Source organism: Necator americanus, chromosome V (genome assembly GCF_031761385.1).
Source record: "Necator americanus strain Aroian chromosome V, whole genome shotgun sequence".
NCBI classification, from domain to species: Eukaryota; Metazoa; Nematoda; class Chromadorea; order Rhabditida; family Ancylostomatidae; genus Necator; species Necator americanus.
The window spans coordinates 31150701-31163333 of record NC_087375.1 but is presented as its reverse complement, the minus strand read 5'-3'; the positions used below and the strand labels follow the sequence as shown (position 1 = coordinate 31163333).

Here is a 12633-nt window from a genome sequence, read left to right as displayed (position 1 = left end):
ACTGGAATCAGAATGCAGAAAAAAATGGTTTCTAACGGATACCATTACTCAATAAATATTTTGCAGCATCCATTCACTGCGTTCATAATGCTACAAGATGCTGTACATAAAGGCAACGAAGGGAGGAAGGAGACGGGGAGTCCATTCCAATACCGTAAAAACCCGAGTGGCATCGTTTGCCACCATCTACAAGATCGATCGCGCCAGTCTGCGGCGCCGCATCTTCCGGGCCGTTTTTACGGCAATTACAACGGCCCCCCAGTCCATAACCCACCAATGCACCACCCAATCGGGGGTGATGCCTATAACTGTGCGATCCACATGCTTCTCACCTTTCAATTTGCAAACACGCGATTCGTTCTTTCTGTTGTCAGCAACTAACAAAGGGGTAAGATTTCAAAAGTGAGCTTTCTCTGAGCAAGATAATTTTCTTGTAAAGTGAGCTTTATCAACAAAATCTGATATCCGTAACTATGTACAAGTGATAATTGTTTTTCCCGTTTCTATCATTTCTGTTCCAGTACAATGAATGCAGACAGAAGAAAGAGAAAATTTTGAGTGAGTACACTGTAAAACTTAGAAAAGAACAAAATCCAAGGTTCCAGTCATGTTCTGCGCTTTCCAGAAGTCGGATTAAATCATCGATGAGATAAACATCCGCTTGGGGCAGGCATATCCGACGTAAATATAATACTTCGTTGCTCCCAACAAGCATTTCATCAAAGAAAGACTGCGTTATAACAAGTGAAAGGTTCCCTTTTAATGTTGAGCTTTCCCTACCAAATAAATGTACTGGACGAATTGTTAAGAAAAAAACTCATGTTGGAGTTTTCTATTCTCGAGTTTCTTAGTTTTCGTATGTTGGGCAAATTCGTTAGGATCTGGACGAAACTTGATTCCCACGGGTAATGATGCTGCTGGTAACGGATACATGTATTCTGTAGATGGCATGTTCCAACAGTGATTGCTTTCTCAAATTTTTGCCTCTTTCGCTGCAAACCTATCATCTATGTTTAGTAGAATGTAACAAAGACTGTAGGAATATTTGATTGCGGACACCGGTATGTCGCAGAAAGTACCTTCAATAAATTATCGTCATTACGCGTAGTGACGTATTTCTGCTATGCGGACTATGGGAACGCAACAACTAATGTTTCTTTACAAACTTTTTTTACATATGCCAAGAAACTTTAGTACTTTCAATGATAATCTATAGGAAGACTTCCCTTCGATTTGATATTTGAAAATTTTTGAGCACATTTGCCTTCTCAAATAAGTATCTATGTATGAAAACAGTGTTACCAGTGCGACACGCCGACGGACCCACCATCTCGCGGGTGTATAGGATATGTTCAATCTCATAGATGGGCATGCACGTTCAAGTTCTGTTCAGTTCAGAATAGGTCGGCGGTTATGAACCTGTGTACAGACCGAACAATGAATTGCGGGGCTAACCGATGTATCAAAGCATTTCTTTAATGCTCCAAGATACCAGTTAGTCTGGTACAAGTTTATCGAATTTTCAAGGAAGGAAGACGTTGGTGGCACTAGGGCAGTTTCGAACCATCGACTATTTTTTTCGAAACTAACTCTGAAACTTGGGCTTTGGTGGAGTTAACTACAGTCTTATAAAAAAGTTTTCTGCAAATAGTTAGATAAAATGAAAACTAGCGGCTCACGTCCACGATGAAATGCTAGGTTTTCATGCTTTCAAACTTTTTAGGTTTCCATCATATGAAAATTGATAACGAAACGAAAGTGCAACATAAAATATTACTTACAGTTTTCAATTCATACCGTCTATCGGACGTGACCAAACTTGAATCCTCGGAATAGCGTTGACGATTACGGCTAGTAGTACGACAACAGTTCTAGGTTTTTAGCTACAGAGTAACGTCCTTTTTTTTTACCTAACATCAACTCCATCAACAACAGATTCTAGTCGCATTGGGATCAAATTAATACAGTTTCATTGTATTACACTGCATTCGTTGCATAACATTTGTGTTAACCATTAACTTCATTTTGTTGCAAAAATGCATAAGGAGATGCCAGGATTTCCTACAAGTACCATTATTTTCCGAGACACTTTTTTAGACCGTTAGAGTGATTCAGGGGCAAATGTAGCGCATTCGGTAAGAGGTCGTGGAAGCATCACAAACGGAATGATTAACGCCAAACACGTTATCTTTCATCCTCCAGAGTGAAGTGGTGGTGAGAGATAATGCTATGATAATATGAGACAATATAAATATAGGTTATTAGTCGGAGTTTCCTTCAGAAACCTTCAAAGTTCTCCTCTTGGAAAACAGCAGTACCTCGACTAGGAGCATGCTGTTAGAATCTGCAAGAATTCTATCTACAGTTGAATGAAAGGCTCAGCTCCTGTGTTCGTTATTCGTTTATGCTCCTTACATTGCTATTGCCTGTTTTTCAATTATACAAGGTATTTGAAGTCAAGAGAATGTACAAAGAATAATCTCTCTGGTGACGGCTTTTCACAAGAAAAAAAAACCAGGAAAAACGTGTGTACATACATAACGCCTCCTCAAAGATTGCAGTTCATAGAAATTGAATTTCTGTTCCTTTCCTTGTGTAACTATCAATGACTAATACTCTCTGTAGTTGCAAAGTGCTAATTTTGCACATTTACATCAAGAAATGGGACGAAATTCTAACAGCTACAATCTGTTGAACAAAATTTTCGATTCGCACCACTAGCAGAATAATCGATAGTGAAACAAAGTCCTGCTAAAGCCACGTTACTCTATTCAGGCACTACTGCATGGAGAGAGTACAAAGAACTCAATAAAAGACAAGAAGGGCTGCGAAACTTAATATTCTACCCCTAGAGCTGTCTAGGAGCTCGCCGCTACCTGATTACGAAGAAAGTGCTGTTTTTGAGAAACGAAAACGTGATTAACTATCTAACTGTGGGCATGTAGGTCGGAACATCAACACGATCAACTCCATTACCGACTAAAGAACTGAGTAGGCTTTCGGAACAGAAAATGTTGGAGAATGTGTCATAAGTAAAATGCCCCGAGGGAACACGGGATTTTTGGGAAGAAACTGTTCCATAAAATTGAATTCGCTGTCCCGCGAGCCGCCGTCCCCAGAGTGCTGCGATAACTGCATGCTCCGTTTGCTGTATTTTACGAATCATACATCACAGGATGTCCTAACATATAATGTATGACATCAGCATAAAAAAAATACAGCTTTCGCTGCGGTGCTGCTGGTGACAAGAAAGTACGAGACCGTGAATTTGCAGTGAGGAAGGACTTCAACAACCTGTTGGAGGAATTTAGATCAAAGTCGTTAAGATGCAACCTTGTGGGATTATGGGACCGCAAAAGACTCAATATCTGAATGCTCACACACATACTTTATTCCCTTAGTACTACAGAGTGCTTTATCATGAACATCTTTCATGATAAAGTCGCTAATGTCGAGGTTACCCAGCTATCAGGCTATCACTGTACACAAATCGATCGTATTACAATGTTCAAAAGGTGGCTATGTTCTGTGAAAAATGGAATATGTTTGTTATTTTCTAAACATCAAAAATCACTGACTTATTTCGCTATATTTTTTGGTTATTGAATACCACATAAATGATAAGCACATTTTCGTACTCGAAAGCATACATCTGTGAAGAGATGTAGCGAGATCACAGGGTGCAACGCTAAGATAACAATGGTGAGAACACTAAAAATAGATGGGTAAAACGTCGTGACTTCTGTCTCTTTGGTGGTGAAGCTTATCTAAGATTTTCGACAAGAACCTCATTTACGCATGGTTTTGCTCTACAACTTTACGAAGCACAGTGGATGACCAACAGAATAGGAGCATCTGTGCATATGATAGTCCTAATTAGCAGTTTTCAAAACAGTGTATGGCTTAGTTGTGAGTAAGAAGTTTTACTGTGCTAATTTCTTCACAAAGTGTGTCTGAGCCGCGAAAAAAGAAAACTCGGAGTTTTAGTACCGATGAAGAAGTTTGCTTTTGAATCCGTGGAGAAAAAAGACAAGTGTAATTCTGTATGTGGCGGCCGCAGCATTGGTGAGTTTAAACAGGCGAAGCATCCTGTAATGAAGCTGCGTCGTCAACTAGAACAAGGTCGAAAACGGGTGCGCATCAAGAACGAAGGAGTTCAAAAAGGCATGTCAGGAGAAGAAGGCGAAAAATAACCTCCTTAACGCTACTAATTAAATAGCCATGGCAACCCTAGTAATTTTGAGAGATCACTTCAACGCATTGTTGAACTGGCGAGGACATGGAATAGTGACGAATTGATTAATTCTTTGCAAGGGCTTGGTGAAGATGGAGAAGGTTGGGCAAAGCTGTACTCAAGGAGAGCACGCCTCAACGAAGATACGGACATTCGCGTCAGGCGACATAATTAAGAATGTAAGTAAGGAGAGCAGTACACGGTCGAATGATCTTGATTGATTTGTTTTTGGCTGTCAGTAAACCAAGACCAAGTATTTTTCGTGTCCTGATTATCCATGCTCTCCTTAGGAGGACTATGTACCTCATAAAGCTTCGTTCTCAAAGTAGTGTTCTCTGCGTATTCCTTATTGTTTTATGGTTTCCAACTTCGCAGACATCTTAGATGCAAACAAATGATAAATTATAAACTACACGCTGTTCAATCCTTCCGAGTACGCAATTCAGGAATGAGGTTCATGAACGCTTATGCAGCCTAAACCTTGCGAGGCGAAGCCAACTTGACAAGTTCCTTCTTTTATCTCACGATAAGTATGGTAGCAGTTGACGAACTTCGGTAGTACGGCAGGCTCGGTAGGCACAACGGTAGTTTCTGTGACTGTGCAACATTGAGCCTCGGTGAAAGAGGCTACAGTCTGATAAAAAAAAAGTTTGCTTCAGTGATAGGGTGGAGAGGGACATAGCTGCTCACGTTTAAGATTTAGATAAATTTTAAGAAATGTCAGATTCCCATCACGTCAAAATTAGAACGACGCAAAAGTGCAAGAAGAACTAGAGTTGACTTGCTATTCAATCCGTCTATCAAAAGTGACATAGTCAAAAAGGTGCGGGCATATACGATAGTAGTTATAGGTTTTTTTCAAAATAAATGTTCACTGTGTAACCGACGATTATTGGCAGCAACAGTATAGTACATTGTTCCCGCACCGGTAGCGTCGAATTGATATAATTTCGTTATATTCCATTGCAATGATTGTATGACTTCGCACTGCACATTCACTTCGTCCACCGAGGAAAATGAGTTACGAAATTCGTATGCTAAACCGTTCACGCTAGATATTGAGCTTTTTCCTCCTGTAAGAGAGCGGATTATTTCGGACCTGTTTCTCAAAAGGTGGAACTGAAATGCAAACCACCAGTTAGCAGACCTAGTTATCAATCATCTCAGGAACACAGACCATTTCACTTTATAAAAAATTTATAAGTTTATACACAGTTTATACATGGAACACATTTTTACGCCTTTCTCAAAATGAAGGATTGAATCAATCCGACAGACTCAGATAGATGAAATTATCCGACAAAGTGGTTTCTACAACACCACACTTAAAATCTATCCCATTTCTCCAGTCTTATAGGTGTAGGCGTACATATTATAGCAACACATATTCTACGAAAAGGTAGGTTTTCGTTTTTTATGAGGAAAACATTCCATTGAAGATGTTTAAACAGGACCTCGCAGCAATGTAATAAAGAAAAAAAAGAAAGGTCAAATGTACGTAATGATCCAAGAAAGTGTGCGTCAAAGAAGTAGTATTGTGTTTTCAGCACTATTTTGTTTGGGCAGAAACAAGAATGTTATTCACCTTCATTCTGGCTACCATTTCACCGTCATCTCCTTCTTCAGAGCCTGCAAAATCGAACACACATATAATTTATCTCCTCAGTCGCCTCGTCACACAACAAGATATGACTTAACAAAGAGAATAGAGTATTGTGTTTATCTTTTGGAATGTCGTCACTAGAAGTGAGTACTGAGGACTGGACTTCGATTTGCAGTTGTACGGTAGGATCGCTAATTCTTCGACAGAAGAAGAAAAAGACTCGCATCCGCGTTTTTTTCGTCTTCTTTTCATAACTCGTCTCAATCTAATCTTTATTATAAGTCCTCTGCATCAATAGATTCGTGAGCGCGAGCTCTACCGATTGAACTTAACTAGAACTTTCAAGACCTATCAACGGAACAATTTTTATTTCGCATCTCTTACTCTGATTTTTGGCAGTTCGTAAATCGCCAACAAATTATCCGTCGACCATCTGTCTATCTGTCTTCACAATACAATAGAAAGCAGTCTTTGTCCTGCGATTTGCTTTAATTTCTTATTTTATTTTTCCCAGCTGTAGTCAGTTTTGAACCTGCAAAAGCATAGAACTTTTCATGCACTTTTACAGAAGGTTTTTTTTTTCGTTTCGTTTCGTTTCGTTGGTCTAAACATAATTATTTCTTTGACTTGATGACATTACTTCAGTATACAAGAGCAAAGAGTGCAGATAAAACAAAAGTAAATTAAAAAGGAACAAAGCAGGCAATTCTGAAGAATATCGTTTCGCCGGTGTAACATTCTTCTCTGTGGTTATTCTATTCCTTTCATGTGTTATGTAATGGAAGTAAAATTCTCCGACCTTCCATAGAGGCTGAAGTAGTTTGTGATAAAAATTTGAAAGGCACAGAATTTTTTGAAATCGATACCACTCAATAGGTATCTTCCTCCTAAAAAAACATATTAGTTGATATTTGAAAAAACTTCCAATAAATCGCAAAAATAAGCCTTCTATAAAAACACATGAAAAGTCCTATATTTCTGCAGGTTGAAAACTGACAGCAACTGAGACATATTATAGAAAAAATTAAAACGAATCATAGGACAAAGACTGGTTTCTATTGTATTGTGCCGACTGATGGACAGATGGTCGACAGATAATTTGTTAGCTATTTACGAACTGCCAAAAATCAGAGTAAGAGATGCAAAATACCGGATTTGTAACTTTAGCTGCAAAAAACAGGAAATTCTGTTGAGTTGGAAAATTAAGAGACAAAGTCGTCCAACAACTAATAGTTTTCGTGTAGATTTTGTAAGAAGGTAATTTTTAGTAATGGTAATGGTGGCAATGTCGGCCTCTGGAGTTGGAAACATGTTATTTTAGTCAAATTTAGAAAATTTTCAGAGCCATGGAAATATAGCTGAAAGAGATGTCAAATTGTTCGCAATAGTATGTAGACTACAAACATGTAACTATCATTTCACTTTTCGAAAAATATGTTCACGTCAAAAATCATATATCCTTGGGACGCAATTATCTCAGCCTTGTTGATGTGTACCCGCAGATGATTTTTTCAAAAAGTGCTTTCTTGGAAGGTCTTCAAAGCTCTAATTACATCTATTTGTATACAGATCTTATAATAAAGATCAAATTAAGACGAAGTATGAGAAAATGCGAAAAAGACGCGTATCCGCGTCTTTTTCGTCTTCTTTAGAAAAATTAGCGATCCTGCTGTATATCAACCTCAAGATAACACCGCAGAAAAATTTTCACTGATTTCTGCGTTGATCATGGAGTGGCACCGCAGGACTACAATGTCAGTTCACTTCTCCTGATAGAATTGAACGCGATTCTTACAACAACGTCGAATTTCATTGAGCGATTTTCGAGTGGGATAATTTAGACTTCTTGAGAATAGAGGAGCAGTCTTGAAGTTGAATCTTAGCTCAATTCAACTGTGGTTCTGGGCAAGATCACTGCCGCTCTATATAAGTTTAAAAACAGTGAAGATGTTCTGAACAACACAAAAGAACACCAAAGATCACTCAGAGAGAAAGATTGTCTGACGATACCTCTCATGTGTGTTTTAAAATTTCAAGACGAAAACATAGATGTACACATGTATCATTCTGCATCATTGCAGACGATGTCTACAAAACGTTAGTTTGATTCCATAGGAAGGAAAAGAGCTAGGTCTTACGTTTTCTCACAAAAACAGAACATTAAGGCGGTTTGAGATTCTTGATTATTTGTAGACGATTTATGTTATCCCCAAGTGATGTTAATAGTGACGGGAAGGCTGCGTCAATTCGCTGTTCACTACTCTGCCTTCCGAATTGGTACCGTCGCGATGCCAACATCGTGTCCGTGGTTGGTTCAAAAGCAATAGGGGCAGGGTCTAAGTGATCGAAAGCGGTCGTGGTTGCTTCCGTGCTGGTGGAACGGCAGCCGTAATTACGCCAAGGCATGCGGCACTGAAGACGGGTCAACAACGGTCAGCCAATTTTTGTGAGTACCACTTTTCCCCTTTTGCTGCCCTCTCCGCAGATCAAAATCCGCAGAGAACTTTTATAGGCCTAGCTTATTTGTTATCGAAATAGACTGTTTTTCTCAATTTTTGAATATTGGACAGTCGTAACAAAAAATTTTCTAGTGCTCTGCGTGCTATATTATCGGACGCAAAAGACAGGAGTGTAAACTCAACCACTATTTCGGAGTTTTTAGGGTGTGTTCTGCGATGAGCTCGGAAAGCGATAACAATTTTGATTTCCTGAGTCCAGTTAGATGCTTCTTTACCCTAAGATACACTAGCCTCAGTTGGTATGTTATCGGCACCATAAGGTCCACACGTGGTATGATAAACTACTTCTAATGCCATGCGAAAGCGCTCTGCCAAACCGGCGAACACCGTAGCTAGGAGCGGAGCTGGTCACACATAAAAACGTTGTTCATTTAGTGTGTAAACTGTATGAAGAGATTTTGCAGGGTGATGAGGCTTTTGAAGGGAAGAATTGCTAAGAATTTTTATTTTTTAGCATCTCAAAAGGATTATAATCCCAGAATGTTAGCCGATGATACACATCGATAACAGCCTTTCCCATAATCAAGTATTCAAGTAAATCAATGAGAGCTAATGGTGTTGCAACAACGGGTCCAAACTAGTTGAAGGTTTGAATTTTTGGTGGTACTTCTATAATGAAAGCGAGCTCTCTGAGTTTGCTCCCCAGTTGCCACCGCCTAATGACGGTGCTCACTTCGCCGAATATGTGAGGGAACAAAAAAGCATCCGCTCAATAGTCAGGGCTTCGAACCATAGATCAGTGTTCGTACTTCTCAGTATCGTTCAAAAAGTTCGGACATTGTAACCATTAGAAACGGCATTGTTTGCGAACCAAAGTACCAAAGACCAGGAACAATTTCCTTCACTTCTAAAGTCGACCCAAAGCTCTTCCCCCGCGCTTGAGAAGAAGTACCCGTAAAAATCGGCTGACCGTTGTTGTCTAGTCTTCAGCGCTGCGCGCCTCTGCGTAATTACGGCTGCAGTTCCACCAGATGAGCACCCACCATGAACTTTACACCGCTCCTATTGCCTTCCAAATAACCACGATGTTCGCGTCGTGACGGTATGGATTTGGAAGGGAGAGTACTGAGAAGCGAATTGACGCAGCAAATTCCTTGATGACATACGAAGCGCATCTTGCGGGAAATTAGCGTGGAGAAGAAAGTCCTTCTATGCGATTAGAAATATTTCATTAGAGGCATATCACAGATTGATATGCTAAGTGATAATAGTTAAAATAATAGTGTGTCCTATATTCACCTTATTTGCGAAACTCTACACATAAGGATTATAACAACATATGATGCAGAAAAAAAACTTTGGCATGCATATATTCTCACACAACTCGCATTTTTACACATTCCATATAAATATAAATCCTCTCCTGTATAAGCTCGCAGCGCACGAGTAAGCGCACGATTACGCGTCAACATGTCTTTCAATGAGTTCGTGCTCAAATCTCAACTGGAACAACTACACGAGCAGCGACTTTATGTCAAAAATTTGCGGTTATACCAAGTGATTTCCCTCTACAAATTCAATATGACGGATTAGGTGTATAAGTGGCAAACAGAGACCACCGTATCTTCAAGAAACCCCTTTAGATGCATGCAGTGCATGCTGTGACTCGTTTGTCGCGCCTCTTCAGGCGTTGGATGACAGTGTTAGCTAAATTTATCAAAAGAAATGAACAGAAAGCGAAAAATGTTGAGAAATATGCTATGACGGTATTTCGCTTACGTAAACTCCTTGAACAAATTTATTCTATCTGCATTTTTAATCAACTTCTATTACCAAGCACTTTTCGTTTTGTTCGTTTCAAAAAAGGCGCCGTAAGAGTTGAGGAAGGGGCAAAAAGAAAGTATCGTATGCGCAGCAGAAGGGCACGGGGAAGGCGGTGTGAGCGTGGGGTCAATGAGATGTAGCACAAGGACGACCGGGATACTGTAGCAACTACTGTAACCCTGTCAGGAGTCACGCGGTCCAATTATCGATGCTGATTAGCCTCCTGGGTACGCAGAGATACATCATGCGGATTCTCCTTGTCTTGATAGTCCCCCGAGTGGAACATGTTCTTGACAGCAACTTTCCTCGTTTGAAATTCATGAGCAGAAAGAGACGGACCTAAGATGGCCATGTCACTAGGTTTGCCATATCATTTCGTCCTGCAAATAAATCCAAAAAGGAAAATCCAAATAAACCTAAGTAAGTACAAGCTTCTCCCCCACCCTCCCCGCCATCATTAGAACACTTGGAGATAACGTAAAATGTCTACAGATAATCAAGAATCTCAAACCTCCTTGTTGTTCTGCTTTTGTGGTAAAAACAGACCTAGTCCTTTTCCTCCCTGTAGTATCAAATCAAAGTTTTGTAGACATCGTCTGCAATGATACAAAAGTTCGCATCTTTGCAGACAAAATGTTAAAGTGTGTACACTTAAGTATTCGTCTTGAAATTTAAAGAACACACAAAGGAGGTTTCGGCAGACTCTGTTTCTCTCTGAATGATCTTGGTGATGACGCCGAAACGTTAGCCAAAAGAAGGTGAATAACAATCTTGTTTTTGCTCAAAGTAGTGCAAGAAACACAATACTGCTTCTTTGACGCACACTTTTTTGAATCTTTTTTGAATAGCGTACATTTGACCTCGGTTCATCACCAATACATTGCTGACGAGATCCCCTTGAAACACCTTCAGTGGAATATTTTTCTCATTAAAAACCAATACCTACCTTTTCGAAATCGTCAGACCGACCTAAGGACTGGGAACTCAAATTCTGAAGTAAAGATCAGTCAAATAAAGTTAAGCAGCATAAGTTAGCATAATGGAGATGACGAAATAAAGAGACTTCCGTGTGGTAAGATCTAAGAGGTCGTAGTCCACTGTGTTGTAGAATATTACTCGATCGATCCGAGCAGATCTTCATGGATAACTTTGTTATACCCTTAGGATAGACATGACATTCGAGGATAGAGAAGCAGGATATTGTGGACCTTATCTGTTGATGATCTCTAGGATCGGTGGAACAAATTCCTTTCTTGTAAGGAAAGCTTTGTTCAATACTGCAGAATCCTTGGGAGAAGGAATCAAAGTGAGTGCTACAGAACATTAACTTGAATATAAAAATCAATGATAATTTGATGATGCAAGTAGGAAAAGAATGTATCCAAACACAAGAACTGCGTAGCAAGGATGTTTTGGATCAGTGGCACCGTCCACATCCCGCCCCCTCCTAGCCTATCACATCGATTGCTCTGCTCTTTTAGTCGAACACTATATGTCATTGAATTATATGTCGAATTCAACCGTTTATCGTTTGTGCCCTTAATAGGATTGAAAAAGTCTTGGAATAAGGACAGCCATGAGAGCAACCACGGTTTCAAAAAGGATTCAGCACGACTGACCACATTAACACTGTTTCGAAACTCATCGAGGTCTCACGAGAGTACAAGATGCCGCTCTGTCTCACCTTCATCGACTTGAAGAAGGCCATCGACTCAGTTAAGACGGAAGCGGTCGTGGAAGCCTTGGACAACCAAGGCGTCCCTACTCAGTACATAAAGGTACTTCGAGAGTTGTACAGTAACTTCACGACCGGAATTGCGCCATTCTACAAGAATGTCATCATTGACGTGAAGAGGGGGGGTTCGACAGGGTGACACAATCTCACCCAAAATATTCACAGCCACCCTCGAGAACGCAATGAGAAAGTTGGAATGGGACGACATGGGAGTGAAGGTCGACAGCTACACCATTAGCGCTTTACTGATGACATTCTACTGATAACACCTAGCATCAGCCAAGTGGGACGAATGCTGACCGAATTCAGCGAAACGTGTGGATTGGAAAGTTTGACTTTCAAAGAACCTCGGAGCTATAAACATGTGTTACTACAATGCACGAATAACATAGAGAATCCTTCAGTACCGCAAGAGTACTGGGTGACTGAGCTCAAGATTTTCCTACGCTGTTCTGTCCATCCTCTTTCAGTTGAACTACATACATATTATATGATAAGGAACAATGTGTTTAATCCCATCCATAGAATAGAAGGGAATGTGATATTATCATAGTACTGAGGAATTTCTATTAATTCAGCAATTCGAAACTCTCCGATTTCTTCCCCAGCAGGGAATAGATGACATATGGAATTGTACTCAGAATTGCGTTTACACGTAGAAGGACCGTGTGGCGATTTCTTTCTGAATAGAACAGGTCCCAACTGCGTTAAAGCAAGTAAAATGTTCTTTTTTAATGTTGAGCTTTCCCTACCCAATAAATGTACTGAACGAGTTCTT

The 12633-nt window shown here is 39.9% G+C and overlaps 1 protein-coding gene across 1 annotated transcript; it reads left to right on the top strand.

Annotated features, from left to right (window-relative positions):
- Window positions 1-11787: 11787 nt before the first annotated feature.
- RB195_015755 (uncharacterized protein) lies at window positions 11788-12118 on the top strand (the record flags this gene model as incomplete). Its single annotated transcript, XM_064206619.1, has 2 exons — window positions 11788-11898; window positions 11990-12118. 2 exons carry the CDS (start codon window positions 11788-11790, stop codon window positions 12116-12118), a joined length of 240 nt encoding a protein of 79 aa, XP_064062500.1.
- Between the last annotated feature and the right edge of the window lie 515 nt (window positions 12119-12633).